Genomic DNA, 23465 nt, shown 5'->3' on the forward strand with positions numbered 1-23465 from the left:
TATGCATGTATACAGTATCCCTGGAAGCGTGAAGTATGTATGAGTATGTGTGAGTGCATATTATTTCCTACCGGGAGTGTATATTGTGCGAAGTCAGAAAAATAACTGTCTTCCCTGTTTCGCCTGAAGAAATTTTACAACTAACGAAATACAGTGAAAAGCCTATCTCTAGCAATGCGTGTTTCAGATGGTTCGATTTTTCCGCTATGCATTCGTCAAGCTTTGGGAAGATATTTGTGTTTATCTCTCTCTACCTGCAGTGGGATGGAAGGTGTATGGGTGTAGATTCTTTCCCTGCAGTGTAAATGATGGTGTGTAAGTGTGTGTGTGTGTGTGTGTGTGTGTGTGTGTGTGTGTGTGTGTGTGTGTGTGTGTGTGTGTGTGTTTTCTGCATCTCTCTGTACCTGCAGTGTGATGGATGGTGTGTAGGTGTTTTTATTTATTTATTTTTTTCCCCTGCAGGTGTGATCCCGGGCTGGCTCAGGGGTACTCTGATTAGGAACGGGCCAGGTAGGGTGCAGGTGGGGGACTACCAGTACAACCATGTTTTTGACGGCTCGGCGCTCCTTCATAGGTAAGCTCTCTCTCTCTCTCTCTCTCTCTCTCTCTCTCTCTCTCTCTCTCTCGTGTCTGTATGTGGAATTAACTTTGATATTTTGGAACTGACTTGCGGTAATATTCTAAGTGGTTTTAGGGACTGCATAGCACATCTTCCTTAGCGATTTTTTTCCTTGCATTTCACCTCAACATCCTTTTGTCCGTAGTTCTTACAGTCCCAGGTTCGGATGAAATGTGAACCCACTGGACTACAGGCTTAATTTGCCTTTCTGAAGCCCACCATCCTCCTTTTGGGGGATAGGGAGGTTGTCGAGGGATGTTTGTATAATCAGACAGTCGAGCCGCTTGGTTATATCGGTGCCACCACGTGAAGGCGTCCCTTTCCAGCACCGCCTCCTGTATGTCATTAGTGCAAATTACATGTATAAGAAAAGAATATAAATAACTGAAGAAACTATTAAGGTGTACTAGGCAAAATAAATCGCTAAGGAAGAGGTGCAACGAAGCCTCACATGCTAGAGAAAAGTTTTTACACCTGGGCAATCGAACACCTTTCCATCATTTTGTTCTCAGGTTCCACTTCAGGGACAGGGGACAAGGCGACATGGAGGAGATTTGTTTGTAGCCACTCTTTACGAAATATGGGAGTCTGGCGATAGACAGATAGATAAATAGATAGACAGACAATCGAACTTCACCTTCCTGTTATTTTGTCCTTAGGTTCCACTTCAAGGACGGGCAGGTGACGTATCAAAACAAGTTCCTGGAGAGCCGTAGTTACCTGAGAGACACACAGGCGCAGCGCATCGTGGTCAACTACTTCGGCACCAGAGCACACCCGGACCCCTGCAAGACCATCCTGCAGAAGTGGGTACACCTGCCTCATTAGCATACCTGGGCCGGGAGACACACACGCACTCACGATACACACCGGGATACACAAACGCTTCTTCCGAATAAAAATCATGAAAATAATATTCCTGCCTTGTCATCTAAAATAAAATATATATATATATATATATATATATATATATATATATATATATATATATATATATATATATATATATATATATATATATATATATATATATATTATAATTAGTAGATAAATAAGAAAATAGAGACTTTTGAGGAACAGAGGACTAGATTGTTAATAATAATAATAATAATAATAATAATATAATAATAATAATCTAGTAGTAGTAGTAGTATCATCATCATTATTATTATTGTTCCTATCCACTCAGCATCGCCAGTAAGTTCAGCCTAGAGGAGCACTTCACAGACAACGCCCAGATCAGCCTCTACCCCTACGGCGACGGCCTGTACGCCCTCACCGAGACGCCCTTCATGTACCGCGTCGACCCCAACACCCTCAACACACATCATAAGGTGGGTTCATCATCATCATCATCATCATCTTAGTTCCTTTTGCTTCCTTCCATCGTATCGCGTTCTTCCGTCCTCTCGTCTCGCTTCTTCCCCACTCTTGTTTTTCCTCTCCCTTTCCTCTTTATTTTCCTTTTAAGTACACTTCACACTGCCATATACCACAGTTAAACCAATACGTAGCGGTTCTCATCATCATCATCATTATCATCACTATCATCATCATCCTAACTAACCAAGGACCTAACCTGCCCCTCCTCTCGTTGCCTTCAGGTTGACCTAACGCGGCACATGGCGGTCCTGACCCACACGGCCCACCCACACGTGGACCGGGACGGCACTGTCTACAACATCGGACAGGGAGTTGGACCGCTGGGACCTCGATACCACATTTGTAAATTCCCTAATACTAGAACCGATGCTAAAGGTGCGTTAGTTACCGAGATTCATATAACTGTATATTGTTCACTTATTTCATTTATGCTTAAGAAGAATGAAGCTGATTTACTACCCTGAAACAACCAGCACTGCATACAAGCGAAGATACTGTGTTCACTACTCACTTCATGTTTTAATTTACTGTCCTGAAATTGAACTGAGATTTTTTTTAATCATCTTTCTTCCGCTTTTTACCTCTGTTATTCATTTACTTTTTCTGAAAGCAAATCACCAGTACTATTTTCCATTTACGCAATGACGTCAGTTAAGCAAGTGAAGGTGTAGCTTCATTTGCTGTTATTGTTATTGTCCCACCCCGGACAGTCTGGCCGGGCAGACCAGTCGACAACAGGTAAGTAACTGTTTCTGTGGGGTCGTCCTACAGGTACAGTACAGTACACACAACATGCAGGGATCCGGCTCCCCCTTGTGGCAGACAGCACCTCCCCAGGGTCGGCCTAGGGTCCTTCCCATAAGGAGATGTTGGGAAATATAAAGAGGTTTGGCTCCAGGGTGGAGGCCCCAGGTGCTCCACTCAAGGTGCACAGAGTCACCAAATGTAGGCCTGTGCTCCTCGTCAGCACCTATGAGTCCAGTTCAGCCTATATGTCCTTTTTTCATAGTCCCATTCAAATCGGTTTCATCACCGTCTCATTTTAAGCAAGGCTATTATTTGTACTGCCAGGTAAAGTCAAGACACCCTTCGAGCAGGCGGTAATCGTGGGTTCTGTGGGTGCACGGTGGCTGTTCAACCCCTGCTACATGCACTCCTTCGCCATGACCGACAACTACTGGGTGATCATAGAGCAGCCCCTGGTGGTGTCCGTGGCCAAGATCCTGAAGGTGTTGTTGAAGCAGGATGCCCTTATTGACGCCCTGCAGTGGTGGGAGAAGGAGGTGAGGTGGAAAAGTGGGGGTTAGGTGGTGATGAGAGAGAGAGAGGGGGGTGGGGTTGCTACAATCTCTCTAAATATGTTAAAATCTCCGTATCCATTTATCTGTGTATATATTTGTCTGTCTGTGTCTGTCTATGTATCTATCGGTTATTTATTTGTCTGTGCCAGTCAACCTGTCCATTCCATCCAGCAGTTTTTTCTTTAACATGATGGTTACACAACTGAATTAACTTATAAAAAATACATTATAGATTCCGTTCATAATTCGACATCTTAAAAACGTCTTATCTGTAAAGCGCGATGGATATAATGGGTTAACTTAAAAACAAAGGTGGTATGATATTAATTTTTTCTCTTTTTCCTTTTTTGCTTTCCTTGGATTGACGACGATGGACTTGTGCTGTTAATGTAACTGGTATTGCTTCACTCATGACGTGTTGTGGTGCTGTGTGTGGTGTATGTCGGTGATGGTGGTGTCGTGTGTAACTGGGAATGATCTGCTATGGTGTTATATGCTGTGTTGATGCTGTGGTGTGTGGCTATGGTGTGCTGTTGTGGTGCTGTGATATGTTTTGGTGCTGTGGTATGTTCCTGTGGTGTTATTGTGCGTGGCTACGGTGTGTGGTGGTGATGTGGTGTGATGTTTTTGGTGTCGTGCTATATCTGTGGTGCTTTGATGTGTGACTGTGGTGGTGTTGTGATGTGGTGCTACGGTGCTGTTGAATATTCCTGTTCTGTTTTTATGTCTGGCTGTGGTGGTGGTGTGATGTGTTATGGTGCTGTGGATTGTTCCTATGGTGGTTTGATGTGTGACTGTGGGGTGTGGCTGTGGTGGTGATGGTGTGATGTGTTCATGTGATGTCTTGCTGTGTGGTTGTGGTGGCATACTGTTGTGTTGTGATGCTGTGGCGTTGTGATGCTGTGCTACGACCCTCATTCGCTACGACCCCTCCGGCACGACCCCCTCTTTCCCTCCGACGACGAAGCAGACGAAGCTCCACGTAATTCGACGAGACACGGGACGAGTGACGAGCACCCAGTATGTAACCGAGACCTTCTTCTTCCTGCACACCATCAACGCCTACGAGGACAGAGGCCACATCGTCCTCGACATTGCAGCTTATAAGAACGCCGAGATGCTGCACTGTATGTTCGTCGAGGCTTTGAAGGTGAGGACGGTAACAGATGGGTTCCTATGACGCACTCGGTTGAATAAAATCGCTTAAGACTAGAGTTGTTCCTACTATTATTGTCAATTTCTTATGACACTAGCTGAATAAAATCGTCTGGAGTTAGAATACAGTACTAGAGTTGTTCCTGGCATTAACGCTCTCAGGCTCCTATGACACACACACACACACACACACACACACACACACACACACACACACACACACACACACACACACACACACACACACACACACACACACACACACACACACACACACACACACACACACACTGCACCTAATGAGGGAGAAAAAGGAAGAATAACAGAATCTCACCGTCACACTCTCTCCTCACCCTACCAGAACGCGGCGTATGACCCAACCTACGCACAGATGTTCCGCGGACGCCCTAAGAGGTGGGTGTTGCCCCTGTACCCGGAGAAAGACGCAGGACCTCACGCTAACCTTGTCACGCTGCCACACACCGCCTCAAGGGCGCGCTGGGTCAAGAAGAATGTGGTTTACGTCACGCCTGAACTCTTGGCTGATATTGGTTGTGAGGTGAGCACTGTGGGTATCGTGTTTGTGTGTGGGTGTGTGTGTGTGGGTGTGTGTGTGTGTGTGTGTGTGTGTGAGAGAGAGAGAGAGAGAGAGAGAGAGAGAGAGAGAGACCTTTTTCTAACCTGTTCAAGATCCCTAAAGCCTGTCAGCTTAGTCGATGACCATGTGTAGTCAGACTGGAGGGTCGATCTGAGCAGCAACCAAGGAGACTCATTCCTACCTCATGACTATGGTCCAGTTCCGTCACGTGAAAAACAATCCGACTGTAGTTTGACCCTTGCGGTTAAAATAAGAATATAGCGAGGAAACAATAAATAAGTTAACCCCTTCAGCCCGAGAACTTACAAAAAAATGTGCCAACTCCACTTTCCTTGCATTTACAAAAAGTACTGCCTCCAGTGTCCTTGTACAATTTATTACTTCTTTTCGTTTGCAATATGTACTGCCTATACTGTCCTTACAAAATGTACTACAAACACTCTCCTTGCAAAAAGTACTATTTCCACTGTTGATTCAATATGTACTACCTCCAGTGTCCTTGCAAAATGTACAATCTCCACTGTAGTTGCGAAAATGTGCAACCTCTGATGTCAATGTAAGCTGTAACATCTCCAGTTTCCTTACAAAATGAACCGCCTTCATTTTCATTTCACTTATAGAATGTACAACTCCACCTTCCTTGCAAAGTACACTACCTCCACCCTCCTCTGCACAGGTACCAAGGATCTACTACGAGGAGTACAACGGGCGGTACTATCAGTATTTCTACGCCATCTGTAGCGACGTGGATCACCCCAGGCCAGGCACGGTATGTCCACTGGGTGCTTTCCTCGATTGGGTTGGGTTGGGTTGGGATTGGGTTGGGTTGAGCTGGGTTGGGCTGGGTTGGTCTGAGTTGGATTAGGTTAGGTTAGGTTGGGCTGGGTTGGGTTGGGTTGGATTGTTTAGGATGGGTTGGGTTAGGTTAGGTTGGATTGGGCTGGTTCAAGTAGTGAGCTGGACTGGGTTAGGCTACGTTGAGTTAGGTTGGGTTGGGTTGGGTTGGGTTAGTCAGTGTATTGGGTTGTGCCAGGTTAAGATGGGTAAGGTTGGGTCGGGCTGGGTTAGGATGATCTGGCTCGGTACTGTGATCTTAGTACCATGACTTCGGTAATATTGGAAGTTATGCTATTTGTTTTTGTTTGATGCCACTGAAATCTCTGTAAAGTTATGCATATTTTAGTCTAATGGTGTGTGTGTGTGTGTGTGTGTGTGTGTGTGTGTGTGTGTGTGTGTGTGTGTGTGTGTGTGTGTATGTGTGTGTGTGTGTGTGTGTCCATTTATTTATTTATCTCACATCCCTCTCTCTCTCTGTCCCTCCATGTGCCCCCAGCTCGTAAAGGTTGACGTGGTGAACAAGAGACACCTGGAGTGGAGTGAGGACAACGTGTACCCTTCAGAACCCATCTTTGTGCCCTCTCCACATGCCAAGGTAAGCACACACACACACACACACACACACACACACACACACACACACACACACACACACACATCCCTTACCCTCTCTTGACTGGTATTGAGTAGTAGAACACACAGCCAATACTCTCTAGTCCAGGTTACTGAGTAGCAGAATATGGGACAATGGGAACATTACTGGCATTGGGAAGTAGAGTTTTGGGAAATTAATGGCACTGGAAGTAGAATTTGTGAATCTTTTGGCCTTGGAAAGTGGAGTATTAGAACTTAATAGCACTGGAACGAAAGCATGGAAAACTTAGTGCCGGTGGGTAGTAGTTTATGGAGTACGTTGTGTGAAGGAAGCTTGAATAAGAGGAAATTTTAAGCTTATTGGCAAAGCGGAACTCCTATGTCCAACACCAAGTGAAAAAAAACTCTGAGGCATGACAGGGTGTGGCGCGTGGAAGCGATAGAACGGATTAACTGCGTGACAGGTTATGCATTTCAGTCTTCATGATGTGACGGTTCCATTTGGCAAGTGACAGAATGGATTTGATTATACTTCATGCGTTTGTCGGTGTGCTGAGGGTGTGTGAAATTGTCCGTGTACAATAATTATACTGAGGTAAATTAGTATTAGTGCCTCCATAAAGTCAGTCTCTTGAGTAGGATGACGTATGTATGATCATTATTCTCGCTATTGGTGCTAAAGAGGGACGCCTTCATGTGGTGGCACCCACATAACCAGGCGGCTCCACTGCCTGGTTATACAAACATCCCTCAACTCCTTTCCTGTCCCCCGAAGCGACGATGGTGGACTGCTGGAGATACGCAACTTCAGCCTGCAGTCCACTGGGTTCACGTTTCAGATGAGCCTGGGACCACAACAGCAACAAAAAATCTATCGCTTAAATTTATTCCCGCTGCCACCAGACGATTTTATTCAGCTGGTAAAGAAACCCCCCCAATTTACTCCTTAATTCTTTAGGATTATTATTATTATTATTATTATTATTATTATTATTATTATTATTATTCGTGGTCGTGGGAGAGTGGAGGAGACTGTATCTAAATTTAGGAGGCAGGGGTTCGATCTTGTAGTCCTAATCAAACCATTTTTATTATTATTATTATTATTATTATTATTATTATTATTATTATTATTATTATTATTATTATTATTATTATTATTATTATTATTATTATTATTATTATTATTATTATTATTATTATTATTGCTCTCTGACCCTTACCTCACCCCATGCTTAGGTGGCAAAAGAGATCGGGATGATGATGATGATGATGATGGTGATGATGATGATGATGACGATGATGATGAGAAGGAGGAGGAGGAGGAGGAGGAAGAGAAGTTACCGTCAGACGATTTTATTCAGCTAAAGAGAGATCCCTCGTCCTGAAAGGGTTAATGATAATATGACAGCAGCGAAACAGTTTAATTAATTGATTAGGGAAATACATATACTTTAATTTTATATATGCAGCCATTAATATCTCTAATTCTGTGTTATTTATATTTCCCTCCACACTTTTACACACGTCGACACAAATTTCTCTCTCTCTCTCTCTCTCTCTCTCTCTCTCTCTCTCTCTCTCACTTCCTCACCCCTTCACCCACCTTTTCCCACCCACACACTCACACATCTCCACCCACATTCCCGCCCTTCCTCACGCCCACACATCGCCACCCACACCCACCTCCATCATGGGCGTGGCAGAGGGAGGACGAGGGCGTGGTTCTGTCAGCTCTCCTGCGGGCGGAAGGGCGTGATAGGGAGGTGTGTCTCTTGATCCTCGACGCCGCCACCTTCACCGAGTTAGGCCGAGTTGAGTTCACGGCCCCTGGTCCTGTGCCGAAGTGCCTGCATGGATGGTTTGTTCCTGAGGGCACGCTTGGAGTTTATCGGGAGGAGGCGCAGAAGGAGGAGGGGAAGAAGAAGTAGATGAAGAAGGAAGGGGACGAGAAGAAGAAGAAGGACGAGGAAGAGAAGGAGGAAGGTGGAAGAGGAAGAAGGGAAAAGGAATAGAAGAAGGAGAAGAAGAAAGGGAAAAAGAAATAGATAAACAAGGAGGAAGGGAAGAAGAGGTGGAAGGAGAGGAGGAGCTGACGAAGAAGGGGAAGAAGAAATACAAGAAAAATGGGAAGAAACAGAAGAGGAAGGAGAAAGAGATGTGAGAAGTTCGATCGAGGGAGGTGAGAGAAACAGGACAGAAGGAGGGAAGGAATTAGAAGGAAGCAAAGAAATGAGTGAAGAAGAAGGAGGAGGAGGAGGAGGAGGAGGAGGAGGAAATGTAAGACGCAGGACAGAATTATTGCTGACTGCAGTGTGTAATGTGGGATGCAGACTAATCTCTTATAACCAAAGGCGTTCCAGGAAATTCGGTCAAAAACTAGTGACCTGCGTTCCAATTTGCGATGAGAAATAATTGCATTCAGTCCTTAAATATATTCGCATTCGCCTTGCCCTCCCCAACACAGCATGGTTCAGAGTGGGGTGCTAACGACTGAATTAGTGTGAGGTGTAATTAAAAGTCTCTAATGACTTTTGTTAATGTATATAAGCCTATTTTTTAATCCACTTCGCATAATGTAGAGAAAAGTAGAAAGCTGTAATTATCTTTCACTATTTTTTTTTGTTTTTGTTACTCACATATCATTAGCTATAGATTTTCCACATTAACTTGCCAAATATGTGCGTCATTTTGCAGCTTACTTAGAAGACAGGACAATACTTTGGCCCTACATCCTTTCCATAGCACTTCTTCGTGGCTACCATCACTACTGTTAATATCTTCTTGCGACTCAGGATGGAGATAGGGTAATTTTAGGCCAAGATAAAGCAAGTGTATGCATCATGTCATAGTCATACATATTCCTTACTTATACATAATCTTATTGACTTTGCTGTTAGATGGTAGATATTGAAATATTTGTGAGTATATGTGGGAATGCTTGTCAAATGAAAGTAGAGGAGTATATGGCTGTTTTATTTGATACGAAGTGCATTTGTACAGGGAAGCAAGGTACAATGTATATTCCTAGTATTTGGTAGAAATTAGCCTAGTTCCTCAGACTCTAGCATAGCAGAGATAAACAGAGCAGTGTATATGTAGGGTGAGAGAGAGAGAGAGAGAGAGAGAGAGCCACATAGAACACACCTTCTCTGCAAAGATGGGTTCTATGTTAAAGAAAATAAAGAGTTCTAGCTCTAACCTCTCTCTCTCTCTCTCTCTCTCTCTCTCTCTCTCTCTCTCTCCCACCCAACCTTTCCACATGTCGCAATGGATCATCAACAAAGCGGTGTATATAACCATTGTGATAAGCGTATATTTAGTATTATATTAAGCACAGTATATGGTTCTGATTTACATATATAAATACGTGGCTTGACATATCGGACACAGGTCTATTCATCCCTTACTCAGCATGGCCTTAGGTTCCTTCTTCCTTGCATTAAAAAAAAATGTAAATAATATACCAGTGTAAATTAATATTATTCTACTATTTACGAATATACACTATGGTACTCTTTAAGCACATGTACACCTGATTTCACAAGCAACGTGGTACAGTACGCGGGAGATTGAGAAGTACATATTGTGCTCCTCTTCCACTCCGCCGGGCTAGTCTTGTGTGTTGCGGGGACGGCTCTGTAAGCGTTATCAGTGTCACCCCTGCATCATTCACTCATTTCCTACTCCCCCTGCCACACCCGCGCCCACACCCGCAAGCTGAGCCGTTCCCCCAACACCTGGGAGACTGTCCGGTGGGTTTCTAGAGGAGAGCTATTTAAGGACCACCTCGTTATGATGGTCAGTGTTTGGGTAGTATTCAAAGTGGTATCGGAAAATTCGTAACAACTCTTGCTTGGCGATTCATTCCACAAGTTACACCTCGATATCGTCTTGTGTGTAAATGATGCAAACTTTGTCGATATTAAAACTATATAAACAGCATACAAGAGAATGTTCAGGGGTAATATGCAAAATAAATCGCCTAGGAAGAGGTGTTACGAGGCCTCCTATGGTAACCTGAGTACAGCCTATTATCAGCAAATTTCTAACAGGTCAAGCCTCTGTGCCGTGAACTTTTGAACTCAGCTGTACGCCTGGGGTCATTTTCGTACTAATAATAATTCAAAGTTTACACTGAGTACATTTTTTTTTAACCCTCATGTACCGCACCTTCAATATTGACAGGAGAAGAACCAGCGTCTCCAAATTTCACGCCAAAAAAAGCGAAAAAAAAAAACCTCTCATGCCTAAAAATCTGAATATACTGACAATTCATTTTTCATTCATTGCCAGACGCCATGTATCCCAGACGAGGTGGCCAATGGCTTAGAGTTAATTGTTTTACAGGGAGGGGCACTAATCCTCCACCAACCCCACTTGACACGTAGGGATGCCAACAGCATCTGGTGTTCCCAGGCGGTCACCCATCCAAGTACTAACCAGACCCAACGTTGCTTAACTTCGCTGATCGGACGGGAAGCGGTGTACTCAACGTGGTATGGCCACTGACAAGCTTACAAAAATTAAAGACATCTGATATTTACAGTGAGAGTGAAACGTGATTCAGAAGGGAATATTAGGAACCAAACATGGAATAATCCCGACTAGAGTCCTCATTCTCTTTGTCCTAATTTGTCTGTCTTTCCTCTTTGCCCTGGTTCTCATCACTCGTCTCTATCCTTTTTCACTCGAACAGTCCCATGCCTATTCTCTGTGCCTGTTCCTTTAGCCATAATTTGCATCACACTTCGTCTGGTTGCACTCGTCCCTATCCTTGTCGCATTCCTCGGGGCAGCAGTCGGAGTGGCAGGATTCTGAGGATATGTTGGAGAGAGGACGTGTTGAGAGGGACGGGGAGCTGGGTAGGGAGGAGGGAGGACCGCCCCCTCTCCTGCTGCTACTCGGTATCCTCATGCCCCTCTCCCTCCTGTTGCTGCTGTTGTTGCTGTTGTCTGAATCGCCTCTCCCGTTGCTGTTCCTGTCGTCGTCATACCTGCTGTCTAGACCTGAAGGAGGCTGACTGCTGTCAGGGGGCGGAAGTAGGAGGTTGGGTGATGATCCTGTGCGGCTGGTCATCTCATCAGGTGCTGCGAGAATGAATTACTATTTTATGAGGAAACGATTGGCCGGATCTTAACACTGGACTGTGTTCTAAGTGGTTTTGAGGATTTCCAACATCATTTCTTTGGTGACTTAAGTATATTACACTACCGTATCCTCGTTTACGTATCCTTAGCACCTCCACCTTGGAAAGTCATTTTGCACATTACACTTAAATATGCTCTCATGTGCCGCAGATGCAAACTATGTCAGTAATAAGACGCTTACATTACATGAGAGAGAAATTTAAGACGTAGCATGCAAAATACATCGCTAAGGAAGAGGTGTCACGAAGCCTTCTATTCCACCAAGAGTACGGGTTATGTCAGACGAATACCTTTAGCAGTCTCACCTGTGCAGTCCAAATTGCTGTCAGTGGTAGGTGTGGGGGATGTCGGCTCGCTGCTTCTGGCTAACCCGGAAGTCATACTGCGGTTGCGGTGAAGCTCCATATCCGAGGCGTAGATGGACGACGGATGCCTCTTCGTGTAACTGGCCTGCTGTTGCTGCTGCTGCTGTGTCTCCTGCTGCTGGGCCTGCTGCTGCTGTTGCCGTATCCCTCTGACCCCCATGACCACTGACGGCTTACGTCGAGGGTTTCCCAGACTGCCATAGGTGATGCTGGGATCCTCTTGCCAGGCGTCTGGGGAGAAGTGCTGTTGCTGTTGCTGCTGTTGCTGATGTTGAGTGCAGGTGTGATCCAGGACGCCTTCAGCACTCATGCCCCGGGTCAGCTGTGGACGTCCCTCCGACACCACGCCCAGGGAGCGGAGTATGTTGGGGTCATACCTGGTCAGTCGGGGCAACACTCAGTCACTATGGATTCTTTACTCGATTATATTTATTATCATTACTACTCAGTTTACTGTAAGATTCTGCCTTTGTACTTAATACAGTATCATCATAATTAGCACCGCTGGGCTGATAACTGGATAACTGAAAACAGAGTTATTATTCATTGAGAGAGAATCAGATTGGAAGAATGTTATAAGTGGAGTGCCACAAGGTTCAGTTTCAGTCCCATTCTGTTTCTGATTTATAATGATACTAACAAAGGCTTGCGTTGTTCATCCAGATCTAATATCTGGTCACCTAAGCACTGAAACATGTAATGAGATGCCATTGTTTGTCAGACTGGCAAAAATAACTTACTTAGGCAGCTGGTGCACTTTGATACCATCAGCGGGCTCGGGGGCAACTTTTCCCTTCTTGCGACGGGAACTCCTCTTGCGCTGAAACCCTGGCTGTGGCTGTTCTTCTGGTCCTGGCAGGGAGTTGCTGGCTTGAAGCTGTTGGTGCTGATACTGTTGCCACTGCTGTTCTTGCTGTTGCTGTAGCCTTATGCGCGATGCCGGGGAGAAGGTGATGTTTCTGCGAAGTCTGTGCTCTACGGGAGGAAGCTGGGCCGCGGCTCGCCTTACGGACATACTAGAACAAGAAGTTAGGATAGTTAGGTAGAAAATGAAGTTTGAGTTTGATTTTCGGACGGTTTATTGACTTGTTGGAAAAATAAGCTACGCTAGTCAGATAAGATATATAGTTTAGGAGATTCTGGAGAGTGAAAATTAAGCTGTTCGTCATAGTCGTCATCACTATCGTCACCACTACTGTCATCGTCAGCGTCATGTCTATCGTCATCACCATCATTATTGCTATAGCCATCGTTACCGTGATCGTCATTGTTATCGTCATTATTATCATCATAACCCTGTTTCTCACATTTGTATGGGTAGGCAGGGTTCACAAATAGGGAAAAGGAGAGCATAAGAGTAGAATTATCAGCAGAGAACCTAGTAAGAAAAAGCAACAATTTAAAAGATATTTCAGACAAGGACGGTAAAATGAAACCAAAACCGAGCCTAGCATATGGAAAAGAAATTCGTATCCTATGTGAATTTGGAGATTTCGTAACAAGTCTTCCTTAGCGATTTACTCTGCACATTATTGCTTAGTATCCTCCTGTATGTAATTGATGCAGACTAAGTCGATTATAAAACGACATAACCAAAACAAAACAAAGAAGAATATTAAGACGTGGTAGGGAAAATCAATCGCTGTAGGTAACACACAAAGGAATGTTAGGATTCAGTAGGGAAAATCAGTCGCTACAGAAGAGGTGTTACGAAGTCACCTGTGCTACCTAGAATAACGACTAAAAAAAATAATCTATACCTGTAGGCCCTTCCACGAACGTTATAACCAGGGTCCTCCTCCGGGCCAGTCAGATCGAAAGCATGAAGGAGGTCGAGGTGTGGATCAGCCCTGTGGATCCTGTCAAGCCCCAGGTGATCCAGGGACGAGTGATCCAGGGGCCCGTCGTAGGGGGAGCCGTGGGGAAGATAGAAGCGCCCTCTGTGAGGATCAGGAGGGGTGCTGCTGAGGGGGTCATGAAGGTGGTGGGGATGGTATTTACGGGAGGCTTGGCGCTGACGTTCCTCTGCTACCGTATTGGCCAAGATCCTGAGGTGAAAGATAAGGATTGATAAGGTATGAACATAGAAGATTTAACGGAGATGAATATGAGCAGAATAAGTGAACAGAGATGAATGATGATGGGAGATGAACAGGGGAAAGGAGATGCTGTCGGAGCCCTGGGTGTGATGGCTGGTGAACGGATACAGAAGAACGGAGGAAAGATAATGAATAAGAGGAGAATAAGCTAACAGAGAAATGATGAAGAGAGATAAACAGGGGAAGGGAGATGCTGCTGAGGTCGTGGGATATAATGCTTTGACGATTGCGTTCTTCCCCATTCTTGTACTACCGTGTTGGCCAAGATCCTGTAGGGTTTGAAGGAAAAAAGGTAAATAAAGGATAGAATTAAAGGCAAATGAAGATGGACGATGAACAGAAGTACGAGCCGAACAGAGAAGAGTGTGGGAAGGAGGTAAATATAGAACAGAACAGGAGAGGAAGGAGATGAATAAGGATAAAGGAAGAAGTGAAGTGAGGGAAGAACACGCGTAAGAGAATGACAAGAGATCGAAAAACAAGTATGGAACAGGGATGGTAGTAAGACAGGGGTATAAGATGAACAGAGACATATAATGAACATCTATCGTTAGCTGGAAAATACAACGAAGTACGTAAACATTCTCGGCCGTGCAAAAGGTTAAGGATGAGGCGGAACGGAATCACCCATGTCCAGGAGAACATAGCATCTCTCAGTGTCTTGTTACAATACGTACCTGGGTTCCTTAATTAATGTCCTAATACACCTGACTGCCTACGTGTCGTCAGGTTCACGGCCACTTATCAATACCCAAATACCCACATGACCACCCCACATGCCCCAGTGCTCACCTGACAGCTCATATACCTTAAATAATCTTACTCACATGACCGCCTCCGTGTGGTCAGGTGCGGCGGGGTTAGCCACACCTCTAATGGTCCCGTGATGACCGCTGTACGACCCGGCATGACCTGGCAAAGTATTTGTAAAGGATCTTCGACAATTATTTGCCATGATCGTCTCTATGATGAATATAATTATCTCCATTAACTAGAAGAAAATACTGGAGAAGGCGTGATTATGAGAGGGTTAAGATCAGGCCTATTCAGTGATGCAAATGGTACAAGGAGAACTAAGCAATACAAGAATTTAAGAGAGAGAGAGAGAGAGAGAGAGAGAGAGAGATTTATGGCTACAGCACCTTGGCTCTCCTCGTCCTCTGAGTGTGTAAGCCTGTTCCTGTCGTAGAAGGTGGATGCCCCGATGGTGTAGAGGTCGTCTGAGAGGGCCTCGCTTAGCTGGCGGTTCCTGCAGCACGCCACCACGCACACCACCACAGACCCCAGCAGCAGAAGACCTGGGGTGGGAGGAGTGGCAGGGAGAGGGTGAAGGGAGGAGGTGAGAGGGTGAGAGGGCACGCAACAAGCAGATACCCAAACCTACACCACATCACTTGTCTACTTCAGCTGCCTTTTGTTTCACCAAATGTGCCTTGCCTTACCTTCCTCCTAACCATCCCTTGACTTTAACCATATACATGAAGGAGGGTGACTTGGAATGCATTTGAGTGTGTGATGCAGTGTGTTAAAATGTGCTTTCTATACCATGTGTAGTATTAAACGTTTAACAAGCAGCAATGCAAATATTAGTAGCAAAAAGCATGTAAACTGCATAAGATTAACGAATATCATGATTTTACTCACATATAGATATTTTTTACATTTACACCTAATGAGATGCGATGACAAAATTTAGGTTTTGCATTAACGGGGGAAATAATACAGGACCATAACCACAAAGAACAGAAATGAAGTTCGTATTGTTCTGTTGATACAAGATTGCACATCCACCCATCCATCCACTCATCCATGCGTCCAGTCACCCATCTACTTACCCATCCATCCACCTACTCAGCCACCCACCCAGCCACCCATCTACTTACCCAACCAATCATCCATCCATCCATCCACCTACCCACCCAGCTGCCCATCCATCTATTCACCCACACATTCATTCACACATCTACCCATCCATTCACACATCTACCTATCCATCCAGCCATCCATCCATCCATCCACCCACTCAGCCGACCAGCCAACCACCCATCTACTAACCCAACCAACCACTCAACCATTCATTCATCCACCTACCCACCCAACCACCCACCCATCCACCCATCCACACATCCATTCACACATCTACCCACCCAGCCATCTGCATCCATCCACCTGAGCATCCATTCACCCTACTCACTCACTCACCCATTTACATCAGCCACCCACCCACACATCCATCCACCCATCCACCCACCTACCTCCCAGCGCCAGTAATGCGGGTCCCACCACCAGGAGTACAGGGTCTGGTGGGTCCCTCATGTGTCCGTGGGCGGTGACGAAGGTACCCACGCCCAGGAGCACCACGCCCACCACGAACACGCACAGCACGTACGGCGCGCCCACCACCACCGGACGCGACTGTATGTGGCGGAGGTATATAGAGTTATTATTATTATTATTATTATTATTATTATTATTATTATTATTATTATTATAGTTTTACCATTATGACTAGTTATCATAATCAGTACTTTAGTGTTTATTTCATTTACCTATCACTTTATTTTCACATATGATAATTACCTTTTTTCTATTTTAGTATTTTTTTTTTATTATTTTTATTACTGTATACATTTCGTTTAGTATTTCCTGGGGTATGTTTTTCAGCTGTTTATTCCAGGTACAGTTGTTGAAAGTAAGGTGATGGAATTCCCTTTAATTGTTGCAGGTGTGGCCAGAGTAATAAGGTGGAGCTTTGGGAATCCCTCACACACACACACACACACACACACACACACACACACACACACAAACACACGAGGCCAGGAAGTTTTTTTTCTCTCTCTATTCTTTCTTTTTCCTTTCTCCCCCTGTCCTAACTTACCACCTACCAAACTAACCAACACTCTAACTTCACCTAAGAGCAGAAGAAAAGGCTCTATTAAACCGAGGGTGAGTCGTAGGAACCTGAGTTAGAAGGATTAGAGAGAGTAGAGAGAGATTTAGAGAGAGGGCAGGTGAGATAGGGATGTGAGAGAGAGAGAGAGAGAGATATTACAGTGCCAGAAAAGTTCGTGTCCAAACCGGGAATCGAACCTGCGTCTGTCCGGCCCTCGCAAACAGAACACGGCACGTTACCAACCCTGCCACGATTACCCTTAGTCAGGAAGTGGAATTAGAAATGGATTACCTCTTAACTTTCCTGTATGGGACGCCTCTATCTATCTATCTATCTATCTATCTATCTGCCTGTCTATCTATCTATCAAGAATGAAGACTGTAAAGAGGGGTCCGTGTAGAGAAGGAAGGTGAGAGTATCTGACTGTTTATCTATCTGTCCGTCTATCCATCTATCTATCTCACTATCTGTTGTAAATGTTCGATGTGGTTAGTCTGGATGCATCTTTACAGAGCGTATCCAGGAAGTAGCAGTAGCAGTAGTAGCAATAGTAGTAGTAGTAGTAGTAGTAGTAGTAGTAGTAGTAGTAGTTATTGTTGGTAGTGGTGGTGTTATTGTTGTTTTTGCTTTGTTTTTGTTGATGCTGTAACCCCGGACTTGTCTGAACGCCAACCCGGTGGACTGCAGGCTGAAGTCGCCCTCCTGCAGCTCACCATGCTCCTTTCGGGGGTTGGGGAGGTGGCAGAGGGATGTTTGTATACCCAGGTAGCTCCACCACCCACTCACATCAATGCCACCCCACGAAGGCGCTTAGGGATGAATTCCAGTCGGTGTTGATGAGGTTGCGACGGATCTTCCTTAGCGCAGAGTATTTCATTTTAAATTTTTCTTATAAGCTGTGTACAGCCTTTGATTATCGACAATGTTTGTATCAGTATCATAAAGGAATTGAGAGGCCGTGTGCAGAATAAATAGCCTAGGAGGAGGTGTTAGGATATCCCCAAAGAAATATACGGCCAGTGTTTGCGTTGCCCCGAGACTCTATGACGCTTGGACGGTCCGCCATATCCGTGACGTAATTGATGACGTAATTGATGACTAAGACGAACCCAATAAGTAATACTGAGGACACGTGGCTGAGATAACCTGCCAGTGTTATCTGTCGCCCTTAACATCCTCCTGACTCTCATTATACGTATCACACAAGCAGACTAACTAACTCATTATACCGTACCTATCGCACAAGCAGACTAACTAACTCATTATACGTATCGCACAAGCAGACCAACTTACTCATTATACCTATCACAGAAGCAGACTAGAGAAAATTCAACTAAATATTGTAGATCTTTACAGGATACATCTAGGAGTCTCTGAGGGCAGGGGAGATAAGTGCTTGTGCGAGGTGTGTGTAGAGAGTAGCTGTTTCGATATATATTTTCATCTCTACTTATATCATTGTTTTCTGGAGTTGGAATGATTTTAGAAGACTGATTTTAGGTACAGATTAGTATTTCGTCGTCTTTGTTTTTGTCATCGTCGTCATCGTTATTATTATCATCATCGTCATCCTTATCATCACCATCATTATCTTCCTCCTCCTCCTCCTCATCATCATCATCATCATAATCCTCCTCACCATCATTATCATCATCGTCATCATCATTATCCTCTTCCTCCTCCTCATCATCATCATCATTATCCTCCTCACCATCATTATCATCATCGTCATCATCATTATCCTTCTCTTCCTCCTCCTCCTCATCATCATCATCATCATCATCATCATCATCAAAATTGGGATGGGTATAATATTGCTGCCGTTAACAAAAATCTTCTTTGTGTAAGGGGATTGAAAATATTAACAGTAGGTGACAAATGGTAACTGTTATCGTTTATACTGTTGTCACTTATACTGTTGTCACTTATACTGTTGTCCCTAATACTGTTGTCCCTGATACTGTTGTCCCTGATACTGTTGTCCCTGATACTGTTCTTCCTGATGCTGTTGTCCCTTATTCTGTTGTTCCTTATACCGTTGTCCCTTATGGTCATCTTTACCGCTGTCCCTTATACTGCCCTCCCTCATAGTGTTATCCTTATACTGCTGTCCCTCATACTGTTATCCCTTATACTGTTGTCCCTTATACTGTTGTCCCTTATACTGTTATCCCTTATACTGTTGTGGTGTCTGATGTGTCTGTTAACTCCTCTGACGTCATATCATTTCCTGTGTTTTGTAATGTTAGTAAGAGAGATGTCGAGAGAGAGAGAGAGACTTAGGAAAGAGTTAATGGTTACAGAATATGAAGAAAATCTGTGGAGAGAGAGAGAGAGAGAGAGAGAGAGAGAGACAGACAGACAGACAGACAGACAGACGGACAGACAGACAGAGACAGAGACAGACAAAGACAGAGACAGAGACAGACAGAGACAGAAAGTGACTATGCTATTACAATACCACCAGACGATTTTCTTCAGCTTAGAGAAACCCTGTAACACAGAAGGGGATAATGAAAGGGTTAATGAAGGCTATTATCTAAGGAGGAGCACTTAACAACCCTTCCGTGACGATAGGGAGGCAAATCGTCCGCAACACTAGCAAGAACGAAGCAAAAATGGCGAGGATAACAGTGAGGTTCCTTTGGCTCAAAAAATATGGGTAAAACTGACTGGCGTGAGATGGAACGCGAATACTAGAGTTGCCCACACCATGAGAGGGGGTGAGAGGTGGATGAGGTGAATGGAGAGGCTGGGTGAATGAGTGTGTGGGTGTATGAGTCATGAATAACGAGGGTGTAACGAAATGAAAACTAAAAATGGAGTCTACGTTGGTGCCAGAACGGATGTGAGTGCTCCATGGGAAGTGTGAGGGGATCCAAGGTCTCTCTCTCTCTCTCTCTCTCTCTCTCGCTTCATGTAAGGAAAGGCTCCTCGAGGGGAAGGGGTTAAGCAGGTTAGGTTAGGTTAAGGTAGGTTAAGTTAGGCTAGGCTAATTTATCTTTTAGTTAGCCTGGGTTAGTTTGGGGTAGCCTAGGGTAGAGTTATTTCACTAAATTTAAGTTAGGTTAGTCTAAGTAAAATTAATATAGCTAGGTTTAGGTTAGGTTAATTTAGGTTAGTTTATTTTTGGTAAGGTTAGGGTAACTTAATTTAGGTTAATTTGAGTTCTTTTTAGTTATTTTTAGTTAGGATAGGTTGAGTTAATTTAGGTTAGTTAGTTAGTTTAAGCCCTTTTTTGTTAGGTTTGGGTGTGTGAGATAAGCTAATGGGTTACCCTGAGGCGGTGTGTGGTGCTGCCGATGTGCTGGCGATACACGGAGCTGTCCAGGGTGGGTACCATCTTGCCTCTGCTGGCGATGGAAGGACGGGGGAAGGTTAGGGGGACTGGGTTATGAGTGTGTCGATAAATAAACTCGTAAGTAAATAAATAAAGATTAATAACAGTAATAATAATAGTGATGATAAATGATAAGAAGAAGAACAAGAAGAAGAACAAGAAGAACAAGAACAAGAAGAAAGAAGAAAGAAAGAAAAGATCAAGAACAAGATCAAAGAGGAGGAGAAAGAGGAGGGGAAGATGGAAGAAGAGGAGAAGGAGGAGATGGAAGAAGAGGAGGAAATTTTACAAAATATTTTCAGCATATCTTTTCCTTCATTTTTTTTTTCCTTAGCTAAATCAGAAAGAAGAAACTGCTAAGAGTCATACCTATCCCTTAACCTCTTCAACACCCGACTTACACATGTTTAACACCAGTACATTTTAACACTCGAGGGACGATGTTCTGGTGCGGTTGGACTGCTTACTAACACCTCTTCCTGACCGATTTATTTCTGACTCTGCTCCATTACTCTATTATTGTGTGGTGTTCATGCGATCAACTGGGTAATTTTTTTTTTTTTTTTTTGGGGGGGAGGCCTTGAGTTTTTTTTTTTTTTTTTGAGCAGGGCGGCCTTGACTTTTTTTTTTTGTGAGGGGGGGAAGCCCTGAGTAATTTTGTTTTTTTTGGGGGGAGGCCTTGGCTAATTTTTTTTTGGGGGGTGGCCTTGAGTATTTTTTTTGGGGGGGGGGCTTGAATAAGTTTACTTTTGGGGGGGAAGCCTTGATTTCTTTTTCTTTTTTTTTTTTTTTTAGGGGGAGAGAGAACCCTTGAACATTTTTATTTTTTGTGGGTAAGGACTTGTTTTGGGTGGGAGGATATGAGTAATTTTTTTTCTTTTTCCTTCTTAAAGGGGGTAGACTAGGTCCCAGAGAGAGGGTGTGATGAATGGTCTGTGTATATTATAAGGAAATTTTGATTTACTGGAATTAGGAGCGAGCGAAGCGAGGATAGACGCCCCCCTCCAACAAAAATAATGATAATTTGGGCAAATCTCATATTATTAGGAGGAAAACGGGGCACTAAAAAGAAAACGATCAACAGGATATTCTAAATCCATCTTCCCTATGATGAAGTTATTTTGAGACGCTATACTTAAAAAATATATACAGGTATAGTTTAAAATCTTACCTTCCTTTTTTTAGATTAAACTGATAAAAACTCACACTTGGTTATTGATAATGCATAATACCCATAATAAATTTAATACCATAATGGCTTTGATATATGCAGTACTTTCTTTCCTTAAGGTCTTTTATTTTCCTTAGTTATATAAAACTCTAAGGAAAATTTCCAATAATTTTCGTAACTGTTGTTTTTATCGTTATCAGGAAAGGATGCTGTAGTGATTTCTGAGAGAGAGAGAGAGAGAGAGAGAGAGAGAGAGAGAGAGAGAGAGAGAGAGAGGTCCTCAGGCTGAAGGGGTCAAAAAGAACTGTAAACTCTCTCTCTCTCTCTATGTATATACACACATATATATCTGTCTGTCTGTCCATCAATTTGTCTATCTCTAAATCCATCTACAGACAGACGCTGTCAGCAAGAAGGGGGTGGCAACAAACAACCGCCTCCTTGGCAAGCTGTCCTCCGCCATCACGCTGCCCTCCCTCTAACTCACACGATTCTCCTTCATATCGGCTACCTCACCACCCCAATCCCTCATCTCATCCTCGGTCTCCCCCTCAATACAGCATAATCACCAGTTCTTACTAGGAATATGATTTACTGAACTTATTTGTACAGAGAACATTAAAGTACAGTACACTACAGCACTTGCATCCACGGGTAAAAAAGTAATTATCAGAAACAGGTAATGGAAGCAGGTATCCAATTTCCTGTGCCTCTGATATAGCGGTTCCTGCTATATTTGATTGCCATATAACTAAAAAATACCTGAAAAGTGACAGAAATAATATAATAATGTAACTGAGGTGTTAGATAATGATACTGCATAATCCATAATCTTAGGAGTAATCTTAATGACAGGCCCATCAACAAAGCAATTAACTAACACTCGCAGTTCCCTAACACCCACGTAACACCCATCGTAAACAGTAACACGCTAGAGTTCTTTCATCTTAACTTGGCCCAGATTTTCGTCCTTTTGTAGCTTATTGCACGTATTTCAGTGGCAGAAAAAGACAATGCTACGGCTCTAAAGTCTACTCATAACACTTCTTCGTGACTAGCATCATATGTTATTGTTACTCTCTTGTTACAACCTCACTGAAGATAGGTCAGGTTAGAGGATGATGAGAATAATAACGTGGAATGTAACAAGTAACACCTCGTCTAAAGAAATCATAAAACACACCGCCTCGTATTTTTATCACCCTTGTAATACGTTTTGTAACCACGTAATACACTGGTAACGTGATCTGTAACGCTGGCTGAGAGCTATAATACTTATCGACCCATAACAGCCATGTAACACGCCTTATAACGTGACCCGTAGCACTAGCTGGGAAAAATTATAACACCTACAGTCCCATAAAACCCTGTAACCCGTAACACGCCAGTAACGTAACCCGTAACACTCACCGTCCTATAACGCCCATATAACGTGTCCTGGAACCCGTAACACACCAGTAACATAACCTATAACACTAGCAGAGAGACGTCGTAACACTCACCGTCCCATAACGCCCATGTAACGTGTCCTGGAACCCGTAACACACCAGTAACGCAACCCGTAACACTAGCGCTGAGAAACTGACAACTTTTCCACTCCATCTGCCCGTAGAGGATATCCACATCCTTTCTCGGTACAGCGACACGTAATAAATGCCACGAAAAATGGTTCCCGTAAAATGTATTCATGTTTATTTATATTTACGTCATTAGTATGTATGTTTCTTTATTTTTTTGCGTCATTATTTATGTATGTTGCGTATTTATAAATGTCTGGGGATATAGAGTGTGTTGTGAATGTGATTATTGATTGAAAATTGGGGTACACTTGATGTTTGTAATTGCCTACACCGTCTCTCTCTCTCTCTCTCTCTCTCTCTCTCTCTCTCTCTCTCAGATAGGTGGTCTGTCCAAACATAGGCAATTTACTTTAGGGAAAGATGTAGGATATTTGTGT

General features: G+C 43.8%; 2 protein-coding genes and 1 non-coding gene across 4 annotated transcripts in view; 1 reads left to right on the forward strand and 2 right to left on the reverse strand.

Moving 5' to 3' along the window:
- Window positions 1-8478, forward strand: part of LOC145410226 (uncharacterized) — a 28034-nt gene extending 19556 nt beyond the window's left edge. For both annotated transcript variants that reach the window (XM_080280447.1, XM_080280448.1), the window contains exons 4-13: window positions 463-574; window positions 1279-1425; window positions 1809-1953; window positions 2224-2377; window positions 3074-3285; window positions 4274-4453; window positions 4820-5017; window positions 5733-5825; window positions 6390-6488; window positions 8194-8478. In XM_080280447.1, the coding sequence (XP_080136573.1) occupies window positions 463-574; window positions 1279-1425; window positions 1809-1953; window positions 2224-2377; window positions 3074-3285; window positions 4274-4453; window positions 4820-5017; window positions 5733-5825; window positions 6390-6488; window positions 8194-8418 (1565 nt within the window). In that variant the 3' untranslated portion in view covers window positions 8419-8478. The remainder of the gene's footprint in view (window positions 1-462; window positions 575-1278; window positions 1426-1808; window positions 1954-2223; window positions 2378-3073; window positions 3286-4273; window positions 4454-4819; window positions 5018-5732; window positions 5826-6389; window positions 6489-8193) is intronic.
- A 2403-nt stretch (window positions 8479-10881) lies between these two features.
- Window positions 10882-11000, reverse strand: LOC145410263 (5S ribosomal RNA). Its single transcript, XR_013899230.1, has one exon. It is a non-coding gene; the product is annotated as a 5S ribosomal RNA (ribosomal RNA).
- A 64-nt stretch (window positions 11001-11064) lies between these two features.
- Window positions 11065-20340, reverse strand: LOC145410209 (uncharacterized). Its single transcript, XM_080280422.1, has 9 exons — window positions 20275-20340; window positions 16357-16516; window positions 15244-15399; window positions 14929-15013; window positions 13763-14050; window positions 12743-13018; window positions 12127-12379; window positions 11943-12087; window positions 11065-11577 (listed from the first exon to the last, which is right to left on the reverse strand). The coding sequence occupies exons 1-9, from the start codon at window positions 20338-20340 to the stop codon at window positions 11216-11218; spliced, it is 1791 nt and encodes a 596-aa protein (XP_080136548.1). The 3' UTR covers window positions 11065-11215.
- Between the last annotated feature and the right edge of the window lie 3125 nt (window positions 20341-23465).

This window comes from Coenobita brevimanus, chromosome 84 (genome assembly GCF_032717465.1).
Source record: "Coenobita brevimanus isolate Jiangsu-jjx chromosome 84, ASM3271746v2, whole genome shotgun sequence".
Taxonomy (NCBI): Eukaryota; Metazoa; Arthropoda; class Malacostraca; order Decapoda; family Coenobitidae; genus Coenobita; species Coenobita brevimanus.